Genomic DNA, 25415 nt, shown 5'->3' with positions numbered 1-25415 from the left:
GTAAGACTGTGCCAAAATCCCAAACTTCAGTTGAAAAATAGCCCACCATATATACTTGATATTTTGCCTGATACATATCAGCATTTACGACTTATATTGAGTAAATATGATGACAACCAGAAACTTGCCCAACTCAGTGAGAATGAGTACTTTAAAATCTACATTGATAGCCTTATGAAAAAGTCAAAACGGGCAATAAGACTCTTTAAAGAAGGCAAGGAGAGAATGTATGAAGAACAGTCACAGGACAGGTAAGAAGAATATTTCAGATGTTTTGGCGTAAAGGTCATTTATGTTGCTTTTTACTTAATAGTTAACCTAAACGTCACCATGTAATTGTTTTGGGGTAGATGTGAGTCACTTTGTATATAGTCATGTGGTATTTAACGATGGGGATACTTTACAAGAAATGCATTTTTAGACAATTTCATTGTTGTGTGGACATGATAGAGTGTACTTACACAGAGCTAGATGGTATTACCTACCGCACACCTAGGCTGTATGATGTAGCCTATTGCTCCTAGGCTGCAAATCTATACAGTATGTTACTGTACTGAATACTGTGGGCAGTTGTAACACAATGGTAAGTATGTGTGTATCTAAATATACCTAAACATTGAAAAGGTATGGTAAAAATACTGTATAAAAGGCCAGGCGTGGTGGCTCATGCCTATAATCCCAGCACTTTGGGAGGCTGAGGTGGGCGGATCACTTGAGGTCGGGAATTCGAGACCAGCCTGACCAACATGGAGAAACCCTGTCTCTACTAAAAATACAAAATTAGCCCGGCGTGGTGGCACATGCCTGTAATCCCAGCTCCTCGGGAGGCTGAGGCAGGAGAATCGCTTGAACCCAGGAGGTGGAGGTTGTGGTGAGCCGAGATCGCGCCATTGCACTCCAGCGTGGACAACAAGAGCGAAACTGTCTCAAAAAAAAAAAAAAGTACTGTATAAAAGATAAAAATGGATAACCTGTAATAACCTGTATACCGTGCATGGAGCTTGCCAGACTGGAAGTTGCTCTGAAAGTGAGTGAGTGAACGGTGAGTGAATGTGAAGGCCTAGGACTGTTACTGTACACTACTGCAGACTTCAGAAACACTGTACACTTAGGCTACACTAAATTTATAAAAAACATTTCTTTTCCAATATGAACAGCCTACTGTCACATTTAAACTTTATAAACTTTAAAATTTTTTTAACTTTTTGACTCTGGTATTAACAATTAGCTTAACAAAAATATTTTCTTTCTATATTATCCTATAAGCTTTAAAAAATGTTTAAAAAATTAAGTTTTTAAAAAAAATTTTATAAACTTTTTTGTTAAAAACTAAGACACAAACACACACATTAGCCTAGGACTGCACAGTGTCAGGATCATCAATATTATTGTCTTCCACCTCCACATCTTATTCCACTGGAAGGTCACACAATATGTAACTTTTTCAGATTGGCTTCTTTCACCTAACAATTTGCATTTTAGCATGGAGCAATAACATGCATGGAGCTATCATCTGTGATAACAGTGCCTTCAGGAATACCTCCTGAAGGGCCTGCCTGAGGCCGTTTTACTGTTAGCTATTTTTTAATAAGTAGAAGGAATACCCTATAAAATAATGTTAAAAAGTTTATAGTATAGTAAATACATCAACTAGTAATATAGTCACTTATTATAATATCATTATCAAGTATTACGTGTTATGCATAATTGTATGTGCTATGCTTTTATGTGACTGGCGGCACAGTAGATTTGTTTACACCAGCATCACCACAAACATGTAATATGTTGCACTATGACCTTGTGATGACTATGACATCACTAGGTGATAGGAATTTTTCAGTTCCATTATAATCTTATGAAAGCACTAACGTAAATGCAGTCTGTCATTAACTGAAATGTCCTTGACTGAAATGTCATTACGGGGTTCATGACTGTATTTGCTTTTAACATTAATAGCTTTATGTGAATTTACTTATGACAGTAGCTAGTTCATGAGACAGTATTCTCAATGTTTTAATAGACTTTATTTTCAGAGTCATTTTAGGTTTACAGGAAAATTATTCAGAAATTACAGTTCCCATAAATCTCCTCTGCCCAAGCAGTTTCTCCTATTCACATCTTGCATTGGTGTGGTGTGTTATAGTTGATAAATTATTATTAACTAAAGCCTAGAGTTTACATAAGGGTCCACTTTTTGTGTTGTGCTGTTCTGTGCTCCATAAATGCATAATGTAATGTATCCACCATTACAGTGTTATATAGAATTGTTTCACTGTCCTAAAAATGCCCCGTGATGTACTTACTGTCTCACTTCCCCCCCGAACCCATGGCAACCGCTGATCTTTTTACTGTCTGTGCAGTTTTGCCTTCTCCACAGTGTTACATAGTTGGACTCACACAATATATAACTTTTTCAGATTGGCTTCTTTCACCTAACAATTTGCATTTTAGGTTCCTCCATGTCTTTTCATAACTTGGTAGCTCATTTCTTTATGCCACTGAATAATACTGCATTGTGTGGTTGTACCACAGTTTGGTTTTTCACTCACACCTTGAAGTACATCTCGGTTGCTTCCATTTTTTGGGTAATCATGTATAAAGTTGCAATAAATATTTGTATGTAGGTATTCATGTGGATTTAGGCTTTTAACTCATTTGGGTAAAATACCTAGCAAGATTGCTAGATTTTCAGGGTATGCATAAGTTTAGAAAGCACATAAGAAACTTTGAAGAAAGTTTGTAAGAAACTCCTTGACTGGTTCCAAAGTGGCTCTACCCTTTTTCATTCCCACCAGCAACGAATGACAGTTCTTGGTGCTCCATATCCACACCAGAGTTTGGTATTGGAGACAAGTGTTTTAAAGACATAGTTTGATTGAATCTGCGGATGTGGTAGATGTGGGTGGGAGATGTAACTTCCATCTGTGTATTTTGACTTAAGTGAGAAACCGAACTAGGCTGGCAAAGACTGAATTGACATCAGCGAAATCCTAATTTTATATCCAGGATTCTTCATTTAGAGATCCTCATTCAAGTTTATTGTTTGGACATTCTAATGTTAAATTTCAGGATCTATCTTAAAATAAAGAAAATGAAGAGTTTTCCATTTCTGGGCTATTTTAAATATATATGGAATATTCATGATAGTGATAGTTTATTTAGATTTGCAGATTGGAAAACCAATATTAATGAGAATATATAATGGCTTAACATGTTAGTTAAATTTTAGTGTGAGACTCTTAACCTCTCTGTATTTAGTTTTCTGACATATAGGAAAACCTTTAAGAAACCTCTAATATTTCTTTCATGTCAGAAAAACTAGCCTCATAGGGTTGTAAAATAGAAAATTCAGTTATGGAGGTATGTGGACTCTAAATTTTCTATGAATACTGGCCAAATACCCATAACAAGTAAAACCATCAAATTCAAACATAAAAAACCCTCTTCCAGATGTAAAATGGCGTAATTTATAATTTTCTCTCTCAATTAGAGATGAACCCAAACTTACTCGTAGATGTCTAACCAATTATGTAACTTTGGGCTCGTCACTTAATATTCTTGGGCCACAGTTTATTCATCTTGAGGGTGGTGAATCTTCCAGTTGCCTTTTAGCATTAATTAATGCTTTAAAATTCTCCAGGAATAACGAGGAATTTGAGTTGCCACAATGTGACAGAAGTAAGGTAGAGAAATATTATAGTGATTGTTTATTCTTGTATACTTTTCAAGAACTGCTAACATCTTGGGAAGCCAGATATTTATGTTAAATTTTTATTTTTCACATTGTATTTCTGCCATTGACCTAATAAAACTAAGTTCTTTACAAATGTCTTTATAATTCTTTTTTCAAATTTAGTAGTTTTGAAATTCTTTCTGATCCAGCCAAGTCATCCATTAAATTTTACTCTTTAGGGTATCAGTACATTGACAAGGTATATAACTTCTTTGACTAGGAATTTGAGTGGATACAGTGTTTTAATTGGATGTAATCATGTATGATGTGGTAAACTTGTATCCCACTTTTACATCTTCTGTGGAAACTTGAAACATTTTCTAACTCAGTAGATGTTTTATAATTTCCATTTGATAATTTTGATAGTTTTGCTTATGTGGAAACATTTCATGGGAGACATTTAAGTTTTGATTGATAATGTATAGATTCCCATAGATTTTGATAGCTCTCACAATGCTGACTATTCACAATGAGGTCACTCATTCTGTGTATTCTTGCCTGCATTTTAAGTGTCCAAGTGGATTTTGTTCACTGTCCTAAATGTAACCTTAAGACAAAATTTATTAGTTTCTATGCTGATATAGCATATCCTTAATTGGATATTACTGTTATCCTTGTTCTATTTACTGACAGTGTTCTGTGGCCAGCTGTGTTTATGCAGAATTTACATTTGATAAATGTTTCATAATAATTCATAATAATGTACCATTCTTGGTACACCGTAACAGGCACATAAACTTTCGAACTGTGTTTCTTTTTCTAGTAATATATTTGGACACATTCACTTCTAGGTTCCCTTAGGATTCCAAATGCAAACTGAGTCTAAAATGTGCCATTGCACACAGAGCTCTGAGGCATTTTGCTCTACAGAACATAGAAGAGTCTTCTTAGCATGTTTTCATTTACAGAGTGACCTCATTGTGAATAGTCAGCATTATGAGATCTATTGATCTGTGAAAATCTATACATTACCAATCAGAACTTAAAAGTCTCCCATGAAATGTTTCTACATAAGCAAAACAATCAAAGGTAGTTAGGCAACAAAGTATATGGTTTAGTAGAATGACTCCACCTAATAGGTATGACAACGCTGGTTACTGGGAATATTATAAATTCACTAAAGAATTGTTTCTTTGATTCTGTAAGTAGCTCACTAGGGACATTACTATAATTGAGCTAAAAATGAAGGGCAGTAATAGTAGAAACAGTAATTTGGAGTTAATTGACTTAATCAGTATTACCTCATGTGATTCTGCCCGCTTTATTGAAGAAATTGTGCTGGATGGGTACATGAATCAAAATGCATATTTTAATGTTCCTGCACCTCTGTTGTGTCAACAATAAATGTGGAATTGTTATAAATTTAAGGGGAGATGAGAAAAAATTTAGGTGTCAATTCTGAACTGATTGCTTTTTAAAATTTTAGCTGATTGTTAATGATGAATGAGTATCCCGAATTTTAAAGCAATTTTATATAAATGTAATAAATAGAAAGATAAATAAGTAAATGGCATTCAATACATTTCCTAGTTACTTAGGTCCTGTGTAGAAGGAGAGAGGTAGAAATTATAGTCACATAATTGTATATGCTACTGAAATAGATATTTAGGGCACAGTGAAAGTCTTTTGCCTTGAGAGTAGATAATGATTTCTAGTAGAGAAAAGGCATGAGCAGGCTGCATGCCTCCCCCGACTGATACAGTAAACCTTCATCTTTTATATCATTTTTCCCAAATTGTTGTTGTTGCTGGTGTTCTTTTGTTTTGTTTTGTTCTTTTTTTTTTCTTTCTCTTTTCCTGCAAACAGTTCAACGTCACACTGAGTTGGTGCTCCTCCAGCTGGGTGTCTAAACCATTCTGAGCTGACATTTCTGGGAAGAGTAATTCAGTGATTTCTGGCAGGCATAAAGCTTGCATGTGTATGTGTGTATATGTGTGGAGAGAGGGTAAAGAACATGTGGAGAAGTCTGTAGTTTGAAGCACAGAGAAAAGGAGAAACTAAGTATTATATTACTTAAAGTTTTAGTGGCACAAGTAAAAATGGATGTGAAGTTTGTCATTGCTAACAAATGTATAATTGATGGGAGGCACTTCTATGATTTGACTGGCAGTTTCATCAGTTAACCATTTTAATAGTAAAATTTATTTCTTCTGAAAAGTGTGTATTAATCAGCTGCTCTGCAAGGTCTGGTGTTGGCCACTGTGTTTTTTAAAACACTCAGAGATGATGGCCAAATGATACTGAGATTTTCCCTATTTTTGAACTGCTTGAGTGAGCCAGAGTGCTACAACCCATTTTCCCCTCCTACACACTGCTAGACAACCACTGAAAAAAAAAAGTCAACTGAGGTGGAAAAAATAGCTCTGCCTTTGATAGACTGTGAAGAAAATAAAGATTAACAAAAGCTCTGGCCAGAGAAGAAAACACAGATGTTGCCTTAACATTAACATAAATGTCATTTCAGAGCCCTTGAATCATGCCTTAATAACCAGTGTTGTAGAAAAAATAAATGACAAAATGGTGTGTGTGTGTGTGTGTGTGTGTCTGTGTGGTGGAGGGTTACATGTTTTGTAGTTAAAAAAAGTATTTGACATAGAAAAATTAGCTCTAGAAGAAGCTAGCCTTTATTTAAAAGGCTTCAAGGAGCATCAGGCAGAAATATTTTTCTCCATTGACCGTTTGGCTAAACAAAGAATAATTTGTAATCTGCTCCATTAATAAAGTGCCTTTCCCCTTAAAGGACTACAGATCACTATGCTTGCTGTTTCTAATTGTGTTGGTTATTTACAACATAGTGTACCAAAAAACATTTTGCAACTGGTGCATTGAAGATACGTGGTTAAAAGTTGAATCAAAAACAACAGCGGCCACAACAATAACAAGAGCAACAACAAAACAAAAGCTGCAAACAAACCTACTTTCTTTCCTTATATTACTGTATGACATCATTGCTTTGAGTAAAGAATAAAGTAGTATTAATTTAAATGCTTAAATTTATATTTATACAAATGTTGATAGCATGGTCATTGAAATAGTTTGCAAGTCCTCATGGGTTTTCAGTTCACCATATAAAGAGATTGATCTGTATGTGTAATTTGTGCTTAAAGTGGTAGTTTTAATAATTACTGGACCTCACAGTTTAATGGGCATGTTTATAATGCTACATCAATTACCACATTTTCTCATAGTCAGCTCTGTATATTGTGAGAAGAAAATGAAAAAAGAGCTGTTTAACTAAGTACAGGAATGTGGAGCCAGGAAATCTCATGCTCTGATGCCATTTCTGCTCCCAGTGTTCTTTGTAACTTTGGTTGGCTTCCTGACTCCAGTTTACATTTTTTCAGTTATTAAATTATTTTCTGGTTATTCATAACATTTTCACCTCAGACATTTCAATATCACAAATGAAAATTAAGTTGTTTCAGACTAAATGCTACTGTTGCTACCTCAGTCTGTTAATTTTTCAACTTTAATAGTAGTTTCTATAGTAAAAATATTGTTTTTGTTATTATAATAATTATTTGCATGAGAATTAATCTTAAGAAGGTGCACGAGAATTAATCTTAAGAAGGTTTGTGTTTTATAAATAATTGGATATCTTTCTATGAAATATGTAATGATACATGAAAGGGAATGGCTTATATTCATCATTAAAATAATTTTACATTTAAAAAAGTAACCTAGTTTTTCTGTTTCTCCTTTTTTTTTGTTTACTAATGGTGAAAATTGCAATGATTTTGAATTTGATGAGTACAAAGGACAAATTGCAAGTAGAAAATATTTCTAAATAAATCAAAATAGGCAACTAATTTCTTTTGAACACAGGTATTTTGATATAAGATATACATTTACTCATTTTTTCTATATTTGTTTGCATTCAAGGCATTTTTTCCTTTTAAATGGGAAACTAGAGGAATGAAAATATGAATTTTTGATACTTCAAAATAATAATTTTTATCTTGGATTTGGAAGACAAATAGTAATCACTCTCTTATGTAGAAGTATGTCTGCCAGATAGGAAGTAGAATTTGCTTTAGAAAGCTTGAAAAATCTTCTGAGATTGATTTATTGTAAATGAATAAAAAGTTTATTTTCTCTTGATGAGTATGATTTTATGCATATTTCAAGCATCTGAGTTGTGTGAATAGACTTTTCTAAAGTTTGGAAATGAAGGGGCTCATTTCTTTAACACACCGTGAAAGTAGAGGCCGCAAGAAAGTTATTTAGACAAATGTTTTCAAAGTTAAACAAAGGGAGTCTGTTAGGGGAGGCAGGTGAGAGCTTGCAGAATCTTTGACTGTTAAGGACTTTATGGCCCTATGTATTTGGCTAACTGCACCCCTGCTGCTTAGCTAGCTAGATACAATGTAATTTTCTTGTTGATTTTTCAATGAAAAGTGAAAGTTTTTTTTTTTTTTTTTTTTTTTTTTAATAGCAGTTTCCACTCTAGGGTATATTTTACAAAATACAAAAGAAAACAAAATTATTCAGATGTAATTAAAATGAATTACACCGTTAGCTTTTTAAATTTTAATAAAATTCTTACTTTTAATACATTTATTTGCTATTTATTTCATGTATTTAGTTCAGTTTTTTTTTTTTTTTTTTTCTAAGCCACATGTTAATACCGTTCAGCCCCCAACTCCTGGTTTCTTAGTAACTAAAACTTATTGCAAGTATTTTAATTTCTTCTAAATCAGATTATATATTATACACGTATGATAGTTGGATATTAAAATTGGGGACTTTTTTCCCCCACAGATGAGCATTTGTTAAATGTTTATATATTCCTGAGAATGATACCAATTATTATATATATTAAGCAAACTCACAAGACTCGAGTGAACTTGGCTTTGCAGTGGAATACCTTTTATGTTTTTCAGTCTTAGGTAGCTTATTAAAATTGATGTTTTCCTTTCAGTAAATATCTGGTGACATTAAAATTTGATAATTAAAATCCAGAAGCACTCAAGAAAGAATGCCTGCTTTTAGTTTCATAATAACAATACTCCCACAAAGAAAGTTGATGAATGATGTCTTTCAAGTGGCAGAGTTGTCATTTAGTTAGAGAAAGCTCCTTTGGCAGTTTCTTACAAAACTAAATTAAAGTTTGTTTATAAAACAGACAAGCTACAGTGATAATCCTATAGCCTCAAGAGTGCTTGAAAATCTAGCCGAAGAAGAGTCTTGTTTTTCAGTGATTTAACAAAGAAGTGGAGTTTCCAAGAATCCAAACAGATTAGCATTCAGTGCTAATTGGGTAGGGTGTAAAATAGTATTCATGTCTGATTGTTTTGATGTGAAGTACTTCATAACCATTCCGTTTTCTAAATCTTTTTAAAATATTAATCTTTTGTCTCTTCCGATTTATTGTTTGAGCATGAGTTTTTGTTTGAGGATACATGTATATATCAGTGCTTCATAGATGTGCTGTAAACAGCAAGACACACATGAGATCGTTATAAAAAGTGCCCTTTATAGATTAAAATAATAAAGAGAGATTGAGGCTCTGTTGTTCAGTGGAAACATTGAAGAACAAATTAAACTGAAAGATAATTTAGATGTTCTATTGAAATGTATTACTTTGAACATCTGATCATATGATTATAATATACCACTTTCACATATAATCACAAATGTGCGACTGTATTTGTTTCTTTGGGCTGCCGTAACGAAGTACCACATGCTGGGTGGCTTAAACGAGAGAAATTTATTCTCTCACATTTCTGGAGGCAAGAAATCTGAAATCAGGTTGTCAGCCAGCAGGACCTTGCCCCCTCAGAACCCTCTAGAATAGGTAATTTCTTTGTCTCTCTCAGTTTCTGGTAGCTCCAGGCATTCGTTAGCTTATGGCAGCATAAGTCTGTTCTCTGCTTTGTCATCACACAGTGTTCTCTGTGTATGTACGTCTGTGTCCAAATTTCCCTCTTATAAAAACACCAGTGATTTTGGATCAGGGCCTACCCTTGTGACCCCATCTTGACTTCATTACAGCTGCAAAGGTGCTGTTTTGAAGCAAGGTCATATTGACAGGTAGGATTGAGGTTAGAATTTAAACATATCTTTTTAGGGGACACCATTCAGTCTCTAACAGTGACCAAATATGGCGGTGTACATTTATACTAAGGAGGGGAAGAAAGTTGAAACTCATTAGAACATGTCATGGAAGTTTGAAAAACTTGGATTAACAGAATATAATAGCAAACAAAATTACTTATAATTATTTTTTGAAAAGGTCTGTAGCTGAAATAAGTTTTTTTCAGGTGTGTAATGCATGGTTAATTTATTTATGCATTACTTTTTATAAATATATTGGAAAACATGGCGTATTCTACATTTCCCAATAATAGATTTTTATATTTATTGATATAACTGAATTTGTAAGTACTTTTTTATAACATTCGTACTGATTTTAATGTATAAAGTGCCATCTCTCTTTAGAAATTATTAATAATACAAATATGTACATTTAATTTACATTTATAATATTAATAGCCCTGGTTATTTCTTAACAATCCCTGTTTTCTTTAATTTTGTGATAATCTCTGGAGGATTAATTAGAATAGTTAATTATAACTTATTAAATCTGTTTATAAAGTTTTCTCTATTGCACATAGAAAAGAAATAATTGGGAAGTGTTTTCCATGTTGGTAACAAAGAGAAGGCAACACCACATTCATTTTGTCTTTAGTATTAAAATATGAAGTATTAAACATGATTTTAATTCAAATTTTAGGAAATCAATTTGAGGATTTTAGTTTAAACAAGAGTAAATGATTGTTTCTGAAAGTGGCATGTTGAATGGTTTAAACCATGGGTCAGCAAACTGTACAGAGCCAGATAGTAAATATTTTAGACTTTGCCAGATGGTCTCTGGCAATTAGTCAGCGTTGCCTCTGTACTAGGAAAGCAGACATAGACAGTCTGTAAATTAATTGACATGGCTGTATTTTGATAAGAATTTATTTACAAAAATGAGCCAGACCAAACTTGACCATTGGGTAGTCCTTCGCCAACCCTTGGCTTAAAGTACCAATCTAATTTTTGGAGAGTAAAATTTTAAAACTATTTTATCAACACCAATCCATCGTATAAGTTGCATTATATGTAAGTTTCATCAACACAGACTGAGTATATAAGTTGGCTAAAAGTAACAATACCCATCTAACAATACAGTGCTGTCAGAGACCCAGGCTCTTTCTGGCTTATTGTAATTCCTTTCCTTAGCATGTTGGGTTTTATCTTCATTCTGTTCCCTTCACAGTTGTAGAATTCCTGCTGCAACTTCATTTTTTAAGGACACAAGGCAGGAAAGGGGAAGGGCAACTCCACACGTGTCTGTCTTCTTATCTTGGATTGAAAAGCTGTCCCAGTACCTTACCACCCACTTGCTTCTCTGGCAGATTGTCTTCGGTATTATTTAAGCCACTGGGTCACTCCAGGTTACAAAGGTAGCGGTATATTGAAACTTTGAAATTTCATCCTCCATAGTAAAGAAGGGCAAGGGAGAAAGGGTGTTTGTTTAGTCAGTCTAAATTGTCAAAAGAGATAGCCAGATATCTCTTTTTGAGAGATAAACAGACACTTTTTATTTAAACATGGTATAACTTGGCTTTAAGGCATATTTCTTTAAAAATATATTGTTGAGAACTATGAAGAGCCTGAAGCTACTTTGCCATACTTTCAGTGCTAGCAGAAGACAGGAGAATATTTGGTCAGGGAAAATGAACCATTTATTAGTCATAGAGGGACAGCATTAGGCAAGGGGTCATCACTTGTGCCAGGTCACCAACCCTCAGTTTCTATAGGGCAGTATAAAGGGCAGGAGACACCTGCATGTGCAGTGGCTGGCATTACAGATGAATCCCAAGCCTAAGGACCCTGAATTTTTATAATGGACAGTAAACCTGCCTGACTCTTGCCCTGGAAGGAGACGTTATCTTTATTGAACTGGATTGTAAACCTCTTTTTTTTTTTTTCCAGAGGAAAACACTGTCCCTATTATCTAAGGCTGTTTGCTACACAAATGTTCCTGAAAGGATAATTTGAAAGGCTGTCAGTATCTGGTTGCAAGACATGAAAAAATGTGAGAGACCTATAGATACTTCTCCCCAAAATATTTATGTTCTGTTCTTTCTTAAAAACCATAATGTATCTCGTGTTCTCAGTTTTGAATGCCACTTAAGAGTAAGGATGTTGATTCTATTTTGGATTATTGGTAAGCTTAAAATCTTGGGTTTTGGGCCGGGTGCGGTGGCTCATGCCTGTAATCCCAGCACTTTGGGAGGCTGAGGTGGGCAGATCACGAGGTCAGGAGATCGAGACCATCCTGGCTAACATGGTGAAACCCCGTCTCTAATAAAAATACAAAAAAATTAGCTGGGCGTGGTGGCGGGTGCTTGTAGTCCCAGCTACTCGGGAGGCTGAGGCAGGAGAATGGCTTGAACCCAGGAGGCAGAGCTTGCAGTGAGCCGAGATCACACCGCTGCACTCCAGCCTGGGCAATACAGTGAGACTCCGTCTCAAAAAAAAAATAATTTTTGAGTTCTGCCATTTTAATATATATAATAAATTATGTATTTGATATATCTAATATGTATATTAGAAATCTCACATATATATGAAATAATGTGATCTCCAGAACAACTGTGGAAACTTTGTGGTGTAAACATTTTTTAATTCCTTTTTTTTTTGAAATGAAGTGTTGCTCTGTTGCCCAGGCTGGAGTGCAGTGGCACGATCTTGGCTCACTGCAACCTCCGCCTCCCAGGTTCAAGCGATTCTCCTGCCTCAGCTTCCCAAGTAGCTGGGACTACAGATGCATGTCACCATGCAGAGCTAATTGTTTTTGTATTTTTGTAGAGATAGGGTTTCACCATGTTGGCCAGACTGGTCTCAAACTCCTGACCTTAGGTGATCTGCCCACCTCGGCCTCCCAAAGTGCTGGGCTTACAGGCATGAGCCACTGTGCTCGGCCTACATTTTTTGTTCTTGTTTGCATATTAGAAAAAAAAAACTTTAATAATTAAAGAAGGAACAGTTTTACAAAGACTGTTTTCATTTCAAGCTCATTATCCTTTAAAAGAGAAGACGATTCTATTTTCTTCTTTTTTTTTTTCTTGAGTAATACTTCATTCACTTATCAACTTTGACTACTGTAACTTTAGGTTTAGACCCAAATAATTGGTTTCAGTAGGTAAGGAAGGTTGAAATTATGTGATGTAAGAATGATACTGTTTATCTTTGTTATCAGTGTTTAAACCTCAGAGATGAGCACCAGGTAGTCCAATTCCATTTTCCTGTGTGGAGAAGCTAAATAGATTGGAGGTTACATTACTTGACACACTGGGGTGTGCATATAATATTCATGTGTGATATATTTCTAAATGAAGTCTCATTACCAGTTGGCATGTCTGAGCCTGCAGCTGTTGGCATATGAAGGGTATCAGAATTGTAATGCCTTTTTCAACTTTGTTTCAGGAGGACTCATTTGAACAATTAGCACATTTTATGGTTGTGAAAATGAACTGTTGTTTTTTCTCTTCATTAAACCAGAATTAATATTGTATGTCATCTGGTCAGTCGATGCAACTTTTTTTTTTTTCTAACACGATGCTTGTATTCATTAAATTCAGAAAGACTATTTAAAGCTTTATTTTTCAAGTATACCTTTTTCTGTAAATATCTCTTCCTTTCTTGCTCTGTTTATGTATATACATGTGTGAAATATTGCTTGTAACTTTTTAAGCATTTAATTTGTCTTGATGGGCACAGATTTTTAAAAAGGAAGTAAGAAAGATTACCAAGTTTTTTCTGAACTATATTAATGATAAAGCATCTCAGCTCATTTTACAGATGCTGAAAACCCTTCGCGTTTTGTTCTGAAGGTTTTTGTAGGACATATTGATTTTCTATGATTGTAACAATATGTGGAGCTGTCAATTTTATTCTTTTTTCCAGAGATTTCAGAAAATTTTAATTTAACTAAAGATTTCCATACTGGTCAGCTGGGTCTCATTTATCTGATTAAAATAGGTTTGCATGGATAAAGTCCTAAAGCAAATTCTCCTTACCAAATTTTGTGTGAATTTTTTCCTCTTTAATACTAATTTTAGTTTGTTCTCATTACAATTGCATATGTAAAAAATAGTTTTTGATAAAGCAACTGAAACTTTGAAGTTGATAATTTATCACAATACTTTTTTCCCCATTATATCAACACTTGGCAAACTACAGACTGTGAGCCTAGTACCAGTTGTATTTCCTTCTGTGAGTAAATTTTCAATGGCGGAGCCATGCTCATTTATTTACTTACTGTCTGTGGCTACAATGGCAGAGGTAAGTAGTTCCATAGAGACTATCTGGCCTGCAGAGCTGAAAACTTTTACTCTCTGGGCCTTTATTGCAAATGTTTGCTGACTCCTGCATTACTGATACCATTTTCATAACAGTCTTAAAAACTTGGCATTTTTAAACTTAAATGCTTTTTTCTTTTTGTCGTTTTCTTCTCTACCCTATCTCTGCCAGCAGTTCTTTGTGAATTACCATTGTGATCTTCTAAAGGCAAAAAAATGGTAGGTAGTCAGTGACTGATAGCTATAGACCTATGAAACTAACATTTCCTATCTTGTCTCAATATTCTGATGTGTATAATCATTTTAAAACATAATAAATTTAGGCCTTTTTCGTTTTTGTTTTTAACACAAGATATGCCGCTAATGTCTGACAAGCATTTAATCTAGTGGCTTTCCTGCATTTTCCATGGATCAGATGCATTCTAATCCTCTGAAATGATTATTAAGTACAGATTCCCAGCCTTTATATAATGCCTGCTAAATTTACCAGTTGGGATCTGCACATATATTGGTAAATAGTGCCCTAGCAGTTTCTGACCTTCTGTCTGCTTTCAGAATCCACATGAGTCAAATTATCTCCTTTTATGTATAATCTTATCAAGGACTATTGAGGTGGCACAGGTGGGGATAGAATCCTGGATATGTTCAGAACTCTTTTAATTTTACTAAGCTTCCTTTATAGTGCCGGAGGAATCCACTTCCAGTCTCGAGTCACTTAGAAGAGAGGGCCAGGTGTGGTGGCTCATGCCTGTAATCCCAGCACTTTGCGAGGTCAGGAGATCGAGACCATCCTGGCCAACATGGTGAAACCCTGTCTCTACAAAAAATGCAAAAATTAGCTGGGTGTGGTGGCATGCACCTGTAATCAGGAGGCTGAGGCGGGAGAGTGGCTTGAACCTGGTAGGTGGAGATTGCAGTGAGCCGAGTTCACACTACTACACTCCAGCCTGGCGACAGGAAAAAAAAAAAAAAAAAAAAAAAAGAAGGATACATTTCTGTAAGATTTTTAAAGGAGTTTTGTTGGAAAAGATGGATTGCAATTCTCTTATGTTTTTCTGAGATTAGCCTAATCACTATCCTGAGAATTTACCTTTGCTTGCCAGCCTTTTATCCTGCCCCTTTCTCCTCACTTTTCTATTTCCAGTTTATGCAGATATTCTTTCTTATTACTGGCATAGCTAACATTCCCACTGTATCCCCATGCCCATCTTGGCTCTGATTTTCTGATCATTCTAGCTAAAATGTGTCTTTTCCTTCTGACTATAGCATTTATCAAGGCCTTTCATGTGGCAGTTAATGATATATTGTCAAATGTTGTTATCTTTTTAAAATGGTGTTAGGAGCCTGGGTAACAGAGAGAGACCCCATCTCTACAAAAAATAAAATAAAAAAAAAATAGCCAGGTGTGTTGGCACATGCCTGTGGTCCCAGCTACTCTGGAGGCTGAAATGGGTGAGATTGCTTGAGCCAAGGAGGTTGAGGCTACTGTGAGCTGAGGTCATGGCACTGCACTCCAGCCTGGGTGACAGAGTGAGAACCTGTCTCAGAAAAAAAAAAAAAAAGAAAAAAAAAGGAAAAAAAAGGTAATAGGCTATGTCTCTTCTGTATCTCCCGTGGTATCCAGAACAGTGCTTTATACTTGGCAAACACTCATAATAATATATGGTTATTTCTTTAGAATTACTATAGGATGATTTGAAAATCCTGATATATTCCTAGATTACCAGCTGCTGGGGCCTGGAGGGAGGCAAAAAAGAGATGTTACATTGGAAAGTGTTGAAGTGTCTGAAGGCTTGTTTTTAGAATTTGTAGGTACACTCTGAATGTCAGCTTCTTCACATTTGGGAATGAGTGCTGGCGATTTTAGAAGAAAAGAAAATGCTTATAAGGATAGTAATATCATTATTATTTATATTTTAATTATAAATATTATATTTCAAAGCAACTCTTAGCTATATGTATTCTCAAAATAGCTTTACTGTAATAACCTTCTTGGACAAAGTTCATGAAATTACTACAGTTTACAAGTACTTCTTTAATGGAGTGTCCTTGTAGCTACACTTAGTACCTGTAAGATAAATTCCTAAAAAATTCACATCATTCTGCCTACTCTCACAAACTACTCAAAGCAATGAGCATATTCCATAGCTTTCTTATTGACTTATTAGTTCTGTATCTGAGCTCCAATGAGTATTTTTCACTTCCTCTTATTCTTATATTAACATTTCTTCAAAGACTGTTTTTGTTTCTGTGATGTGTTGTACTTATGACCCTGAATACACAGGACTTTTCGGCAACTGGGGAATCCTCCAAAAAGCTGTGCTTTCGACATGAATAGTCCGGTTTCATTTGGTATGTGTTATTGACAGAAGTGCTTCATCCTCTTTATCGCTTGCTGTGCAGCAGATGGTTGTTATATTATTCAGGACTCTTGAGGGAGTGCATTAATACACGTGCACAATGTTTTTTAAGTCTTATTGTGGGAATTGTCTTGTGTCCTTGTTGATGGAATTCCTTAATACAGATGAAGATTTCCAAACTTGAAAACTAGTTTTTAAATTTTAGCTAAGGCTATTTTGTATTTATGTATTGCTTAACTGCTATCTCTTTTTCTTTCCTTTTAAAGTAAAGGTCGGAGGGTTGGATCTGATATTCTTGCTATAAATGATTTTTCTTTTTTTTTAATTTTTGGTCTTGTTTTGTTTTGATATGAGCATATCAGCTTTGAGGGACATCTGAGATATTTTGAATATGTAGGCAGGGCTTTTAAAGAAAGGAATTGCTGTTTTCTTACATCCACCATGCAGACTTAGACTTGACAGGAAAACAGAGGCATGTGTGTTCTCACTGTGTATTATCGTTGCACCCCCTCACATAGCTGTTAGGGTTTGTCAGCAGTTTATTTTGACTCACTAGACCAAGGGTGGGGGTGGTTTTGTGTGTTTTTGTAAGTTAACTAGTGTGGGATGTCAGTAATCTCAGCTTTACCATTTTAGTTGGCCATGATCCCTTCATGTAAGAAACTGTCACATTTGCCCTATTTCTCAGGCCATACTGTGGTTCTGAAACTTGCCCGTAAATATTTGTGAAATAGTTTTTCTTTTCTTACAACTCTGGAGGTCAAAACCCAGCCCTAAGATATACTCCTGTTTCATATTGCCTCTGCGGGGTGCTCATGGTTTGTCCCCAAACTAATTTGGGAACCTCCTTGAATTACTTTTTAAAATTTATCTGGATAGTTCTTACACAATTAAATTTAATTTTTATTTATTATAGCAAGATCGGGGACACTCCAAATCCACACTTCGTTTCCTGGGAGATCATGTTAGACACAGATAACTATGCTAAATTATTTTGATCCAGGTAAGCATATTAGAAAGAGAGGATGGGGCTGCAGGACTTCATTGAGAGGATCTTTTGATTTCAGAAACCATTAGTGAAGGAAAGGTGTACTAGACAGAGCTGTCGTAACCTTTTTACTATTTCTTAAGAGAAGTGGTACCTCTGAGAGTTGTGTAACATGGTGATCGTCCCACATCTTTATCAAGAGATTAATTAAGATTGTGAAGTAAAGCTTTAGAGGTGAGACACTAAAGGCAAGCAGTGTTTACCTCTAATCACTTAAGGTAACCTTTATATTGGAAGATCAGTGTAGATGTATTGTGTCCCAGATAACATTCCATTATGTAACTATTCTTTATTTACTTCCTCTACTGTATGTGTGGCATCATTCCAGCAGCAAGTTTAATCCTTCTTTGTATGCATTTATTGTAAACTGTCATTTATGTGGGATTAAAATAACTGGAAAGCCTAAGTAACTGGAATTCTTATAGCATGTTTGGTACTTGACATTTAAAAGAGAGACAGATGGCAAGTAAACAAGGTGAGAGCAGTACTTTATTTGCTGTACTGCAATCTCAAACTGCTGTCAAGAATTTTAATTAGATGTTAATTTTAGGAAGCTTTCGATTTACTGCAGGTCATTGAAGCTTAGAAAGAAGCAGAATGTACACCAAGTATTTTAATATGTTAGCAATCCACAGCATTTAGTTAATCTGGAGCTAGTAGGTTGTATTTTTAAGAGTGTAAACATTTTACTGGGTTTCAGTGTGACTTAGAGTAAAATAATTTTTCTGTTTAATTTTAAATCATACTATTTTAAATTTCTAAGTTGGGCTTCAGAATCAAGTTGGTTGAGTTAAAGATTTAAATATTTCTCCTGATGTCTTCCCCTCTCCTTCCTACTAAACTGGTGTTCATTTTTCTTTATGGTGATCATTTCTAATTTCCCACAGCTTCCCTGGACATTTCCTTCACTGTGAGATAGTAGTTTTACACATCATTCAACATCCAGTTGTTCAGTTTTCATGAAAAGATTTCTGAGAAATCTGACTTCAAAGTTACTCTTTTCAAACTGAAGCTCGTTTTTAGAACTATTCATGATATAGGAAAATACATTCATAACTGAAAGCTTTTTTTGGGTTATTCTTTGTAACATTACATGCCGCTTTTCACCAGTGGAAAGAATCCTGAAGAACCTGGAAAAAGCAATTCCTTTTTGCAGTTAAAATGAAGATAAAGAGCCTTGAAAAATGGCTGATGCTAGTAGTTCATGGAGGTTAATAAGTGATATGTGAAAGGCAGACTGTCCTGTAGTTGCAAAATGTTACATACATAGTTTGTACACCTTGTCAGCTTTGGGATAACATGAAGCCATAGTTTAATTGGTAAACAAGAAAAGCTTCCAATAAAGTGTCCCATGGATGATCTTTTCCTTTGAGACTGCAGCATTTCTCAAGAATATAGGGTATCTTGTGATACAGCAAGGTAAAAGCAGGGCAGATCTTCCCTATGATAAATCTGTGCTCTTATTGTCAGAGTTTAACCTAGTCCTTCATATTTTGTTTCTGAATACTTGAGTTCATTTATGTATAGTGGGGAAGATTTTGTTTTTGATTTTGACTTCTGTCATGCTTGCTTGCTTGTTTGCTTGCTTGCTTACTTGCTTTCTTTGTTTTTCTTTTCTTTTTTGAGATGGAGTTTCGCTCTGTCGCTGAGGCTGGAGTGCAATGGCGCAATCTTGGCTCACTGCAAGCTCCACCTCCCGGGTTCATGCCATTCTCCTGCCTCAGCCTCCTGAGTAACTGGGACTACAGTTGCCGACCACCACGCCCGGCTAATTTTTTTATTTTTAGTAAAGACGGGGTTTCACCGTGTTAGCCAGGATGGTCTCGATCTCCTGACCTCGTGATCCGCCGGCCTCGGCCTCCCAAAGTGCTGGGATTACAGGCATGAGCCACCGCGTCTGGCCCTATTTCTTTATTTAAAATTGACAAATACATTTATGGTTGTACGACATGATGTTTCTGTATATGTATACATTGTGGAATGGCTAAATCAAGCTAATTAACATAGCCTTTACTTCCCATACTTACTTTTTTCTTTTTTAACTGGTGAGAACATTTAAAATATACCCTCTTAGCAATTTTCAATATACAGTACATTGTTGTTAACCTCTTGAACTTATGTCTCCTGTCTAACTGAAATTTTGTATACTTTGACCAATAGCTCTTCATCCACTGCCTCAACTGCCCACCCCCACCCCAGGAAATTGTGATTGATATATTTTTTAAGGATGTTGAATTAATTGTCTCTTTTGCAGTTAAAAAATATATTAATAGTAAAATGGGCTAGGTAGAGGTCTTTTCAGAGGGCAAGTTAATTCTGGACCCGACAACCTTAAGATCTGGAAAAATAGTTACTCTCAAATTTCTTTTTTTTTAAATGAAAGGTTTTACTTAATTATCAGGTTCTAATTACCTTAGGATACTGGTCTTCAGTGATTGTTTAAATGTCTCAGAGGAAACTGTTATATAAAGTTTGGAATTTTCATTTTAAAATTTGTGTTGTTCAAGATTTCAAAACAGATCTAATCTAAATTATTATTGATGTTAAATGATATAAAAGAAAAGTATATTTAATTTTAGAAATTTCCATTAATAATAAAATTATTCAAATTTTAAGGAAAATACCCAAGAATGTGAGTTCTTTTCAAACCAGAATTAAACTCATTTATATTTATAATACCCCTAAGTACTGAAAATAAATACTAACAGCATTTCTTATTCAGAAAACAAAGCTGGTTGCAAGCAGTAAGAGAAAATATCTTGCTGAGTGTCACTTTGAAAGCCAAATGAGTTGTAAAAAAAAAAAGTAAAAGTTCCTAGTTTTTATTCTTACAATAAAGTTTCTAATTTTGTCTTTAGTTTTAACTGATCATAGAAATTAAATTAATAAGCTTGTCTGTCTCAGAGAGAGATATTTGTTCTGCCTTCACTATTCTGCCTGAAGCAGGATTCTGGAATGTTCTTCAGAATCATGCAGAATGAGTTGTAATTATTTGCTACAGAATGAGTTGCAATATTTGCTAGTCTTCAAATTCACTCATTATTCAAGATTATATGGTCAGAATGAATGGAAACTGCGATGGCTATAACCTAGAGAAGTAATAAGACAAAAAGCATTATTTACTCATATGAAGGGTTTATCGTTCATATTTCTTCATCATCTGCCTTTCTAGCTTCATCTCACAACACTCTCCCTCAGGTCTTCCTTCTTTGTCCACTCACATCATTTTTCAGTTTTTCAGGCCTTTAGGACCTCCACATCTGAGGCTTCATGTGCCTGATTTTTTTCCAACTACCTAACACATCCTTCGTATCGTAACTTAAATGTCATTTCCTCAGAGAGGCCTTCCCTGACTGATCATTAAATGTTTTGGCATGTTATTTTATCTCATGGTATTCTGCTGTGTTCTTTCCAGTACTTGTCACAGTTTCTGTCACCACTGTCACCACAGTGCCTACTTCATTTCCAACACGGTGTAGGTACTCAATACAGATTGAAGGAATGAAGGATAGATAATGCACTCATCTTGAGCTACATCCTATTTAGTGAGCACCATAAAACTTGGCAGGCATCGTTAGACCTTTATATGGTCAAGAGCTGTTGATGGTTTGTTTTTGTTTTGTTCAGTTTTGTTTTCTTTCTGGAGATGGAAAAAGAAATTTAATAGTGATAAAGCCAGAGAAACTTAAGCTGGACCTGTCAATCTGGTATGGTCGAGAGGTATTTATTTTAATCAGCTGTGGATTGTATTTTCATGTGACATTTTAAAAAGGATGAAAAGGGTCTCACAGCCACATGCATCATTCTTTTGCCTGCTGATCCATAATTAGAACCAGCATCTAGAATCTGTTTTTGCATAGAACTGAAGTATCAGAGTTACAAGTAAAACCACTTTCCACATTATTTGTTGTACATTAACTGCTGAAGATTAGCATATTTAAAAGTTTTACTGAGAAGCACGTAATTGGAACCTGATGTTTGTTATTTATCCTGATTCATGTCATATTTTCTTCTTAATGGACATTAAAATTTCAAAATTGCTATAACAAAGGTGCTATTGGGGTAGTTTCTTAGTTGTATATGGGTTGTATATTGTATATGGGAATCTTTTTATGGTACACATCTCTTTTCATCAAACAGGTGAGTAGTATTTGGGCATTACCTTATACCTTCTTTAAAGAATTTTCATCCATTGCTTTAATAATTATATTATACCAGCTCTATTTAATATAATTAAATTTTTTTTTTTATTGCCTGTTGTATCAACCTGAAACTACTTTGACTAGCATTTTGGCTGCAACCTTCTTTTCTTAACTATTCAGTATCTCTCTGTGTATTTTTATTTGGTTCCCTTAATTGGAAATAATTTAAAAAACATAATGTGTTACTTTCTTGCTTACTCTTGAATAACATTTAAACTTCAGCCTCACTTGTCTAATTTCAGTTCCGAGGTATGTTCTACTTGTTGCCTCCTCAAATTGCTTTGCCTTCCTGAAAAGTTTTTCTTTTGATTCTACATATTTTTAGGGGAGGGATAAAGATCTAAGCATAAATATCACCTCCTTAGATGGGTCTTTTTTGACCATCCTATCAAATAGGTTGTTACAGTTAGTATTGTGAATATTTTCTGATGATTTATTTTCTCCCCCAACTAATTTTAACTGTCTTTCAAAGTATAATTGAAGTTCTCATTCTTGAATCATTTTCTGAATAATCAGGTGCTAGAACTTGAGCATTTTTTAGCTTTTACTTTTTGTCAGAACATTGTAGTTGGTGGTGTAGAGACAGTTCTATCTTGATACTTCAGGTTCTCATTTCTACTTGAGGGAAGCTCAGAATTTTCAGGAATCACAGAGGATGGCATTTGAGCCCACCTGGAGGTTCCCATCCTTTCAATGGGGAAATGTATTTGAGCTATTCCCCGAGCTAATGCTCAGGTAGGAGATATAGGCAGGAAAAGATGTCGTGGAAGATATTTTAAAGGAATGGGAGTATACGCCTAGCTTAGAATACAATATGTGAAAGCATATTGTATTGTGGTTCTTTGGTGCTGGATATCTCAGGAGTGGAGGAATTGAAGGATTGTGGTTTCATTTTTATGCTTTTTCTCTTCTGCTCTTCTGATTTTTCAACCATGAACATGGTTATGTTTATGGTCTGGTTTGGGGGAAGTATACATCAGAAAAAATAAAACAAGAAAGGAAGTTACTCTGGTTACCATGCAATTTCATATTTAAATGACAAGGTTTTGCATTTTGGGTATTTCATGTCAGCTGTGTCTCCTCAGCTAAGTTCTAGTCACTTAGAAGTTTGCTGTCACTGAATTATAATTTTGGGGCTTCCCATGTTTTATATTTACACTAGACTACATGCTATATGTACAATGTGCAATCAGTTAATATCTGAATGAATGAATTGACCAACTTTTGAGAACAGAGTTTGACATAAATTTGGTGGTTTTTGGTTCATTGTGCTTTAATTGAAGGAGAAGTAGACATTGTACTTCACATTAGGCTACTCTTTAGATAAGCTTTCCATTACATGGCGTGTGTCTTACTTTCTTACTTGATAATGGCTCTGTTTCTGAAATTATATAAACGATTTTTACTGTTTTTAAACTTTACAACTTAATCTTAGACTGTAAGTTATTTGCTTATTTGTTGGAAACAAACTTTTAGATACAGAAATTGGTCTTTTAAGACAACAACAAAAAATACCTAGTTTTTAATCTGTCTCCTGTCTTTCATGACTAAGTCTGACTGATCTTTCTTGTTATATGATGCTTTATAAGATTGATTCTGTATCCGGGTTACCAACACTTCCTGTAACAGAAGAAAAACATTCAGATCATTAGAGTGCTGAGTCAGGGGAAATTATTACATACAACAAAGGAAAAGTCTTTGATAGGAAATATTGCTTCTGGTAGGAAATTAAGTACAGAGTACAAGGATCTAAATGTCTGTCATATAAACAATGGGCAACCTTATTAGGCAATTTTGGACACCTATTACGTGGCTTTATTTATTTATTAATAGTAGGCTTTTCTCATCATGGTTCATGGGGATTTGTAAGGTAACGATACCCTGGACAGCCTTCCAAGATGTTTTGATGTTGGCAGCAATGCATTACTGGGGCAGGGGCAGGGGAGGAGGTAGAAAGTGTGATAACTCTACGTCACTGCTTCTTCTTTGCTCTCATTTATAACACCTAAGGCATTGGAATTCCCCAGAGTAAGAATTCTAGTGAGAAGGGAAGCAAATAAAATACATCTGACAGTTGGGATCCTTGGGTTTATACGTGTGCTGACTAACTACATATGAAATGAGATATCCCCTTAAATTGAAACTATTTGAAGATACCACTTCAAATACATGTAATAGATGATTTACACTTTTTATCATGGCTTTCAATAGCAAGAATTTCTCTTGCAGTAGGATAATTAACTAGAAATATAAGGAAATGTTTCATAAGTATAATAATATAGAAGAAAAAATAGAAAAATTTGATTTTGGAAAATCTTCCTCCATATTATGAAGATAGCTGCAGTTTTTTTTTTTTTTTTTTTTGAGACGGTCTTGCTCTGTCACTCTGGCTATGGTGTGGTGGCATGAACACAGCTCACTGCAGCCTGTACTTACTAGGTAAGCCATCCTCCTGCCTCAGTCTCCAAGTAGGCTCCCAAGTAGGTGGGACTACAGGTACATGCCACTATGCCTGGCTAATTTTTTAATTTTTTGTAGGGACAGGGTCTCGCCATGTTGCCTAGGCTGGTCTTGAACTCCTGGGCTCAGGCATTTCTCCTGCCTTGGCCTCCCAAAATGTCAAGATCACAGGCATGAGTCATCGCACCCAGCTGATAGCTGCAGTTTTGTGTGAGAGTTGATCTTCTTGCCTTTACTGTGACAAAACATCTTTATGGAAAGACAAACAGTATTCATTACATTTATTTTACCTGTGTATTCAAGAATGTTTATTTTTTTTATAAGCTACAAAACCAGATTAGAAAAGTAACTTGTATTTCCTAAAAGTAGGCATATTTTAGGAGCTATATGAACTGGGTATTTTTAATTTTTTTTTTCATTACTTTGGGGAATATTTCAGGGTCTCATCAGCAGTTATTATTTGGGAGGACAGGGGATTAAAAAAACAAAATTGATTGTTAATGAATTTTTTTTTTTTTTTTGTATTTAGGAAGAAGGAAGACTGTAACTTAAAAAGAATTGTGGCAAATTATATATGTTAAATATTCTGGTCTAGAAATGTGGTATAGAGGTTCCCTAGAAGCTTCTGTTCCACTGTGGTTGAAATGTTTTCTCACCTTCTTGAACTGTCTTTGTAGGTGATGTCATGAAATGTCCCAAGAGAACATTGTGTAAGACTTCCTTTGACCTTTCTGGACTCAGGGCTGAGCTCCTTAGACCTGCAGTTTCTTGTTAAAATCAAGGAGGTTGTGTTTGAAAAATGAAGTTTATTTGTAAAATTATTTCAGTTTATATTTTATGTATAATCATCTCTCTTACAAATATATGACTCAAGGAAAGATAGTATTTTGCCCTAGGGTCAAGAGTGAAATTATTTAAACTTATTAGTGCATATTTATTTCTTTTCTATTTTATGCTAAAAAATGTGTGGAACTAAAATTGGAAAAGATACTTATTTTGTTAGTTTAGAAAATGTTTAGTATTTCATATAATCTTACCTTTCAAGTATTTTGGCATCTATCTTAATATTTTCTCCTTTAAAAAAAGACAAAAATGAAAAATCTTATTCTCACTTAGTTTAGTCCACTCAGTGAAACATCATTTAATATTTAATGAAAATTATTTTGTCATTTCCTTTGACATCTGTATTAAAGATTGCTAATTGCCTCCAAAATCCATTTTGTCACTTTCCTATCATTATATATTTCCCCATTGTTA

General features: G+C 34.8%; 1 protein-coding gene across 10 annotated transcripts in view; it reads left to right on the top strand.

Annotated features, from left to right (window-relative positions):
• Window positions 1-25415, top strand: part of CBLB (Cbl proto-oncogene B) — a 214463-nt gene that overhangs the window by 15710 nt on the left and 173338 nt on the right. For all 10 annotated transcript variants that reach the window (XM_063661584.1, XM_063661588.1, XM_063661585.1 and 7 more), the window contains exon 3: window positions 1-251. In XM_063661584.1, coding sequence (XP_063517654.1) covers window positions 1-251 — 251 coding nt within the window. The remainder of the gene's footprint in view (window positions 252-25415) is intronic.

Source organism: Pongo pygmaeus, chromosome 2 (genome assembly GCF_028885625.2).
Source record: "Pongo pygmaeus isolate AG05252 chromosome 2, NHGRI_mPonPyg2-v2.0_pri, whole genome shotgun sequence".
Lineage (NCBI taxonomy): Eukaryota > Metazoa > Chordata > Mammalia > Primates > Hominidae > Pongo > Pongo pygmaeus.
This window is presented reverse-complemented; position numbering and strand designations above follow the sequence as displayed.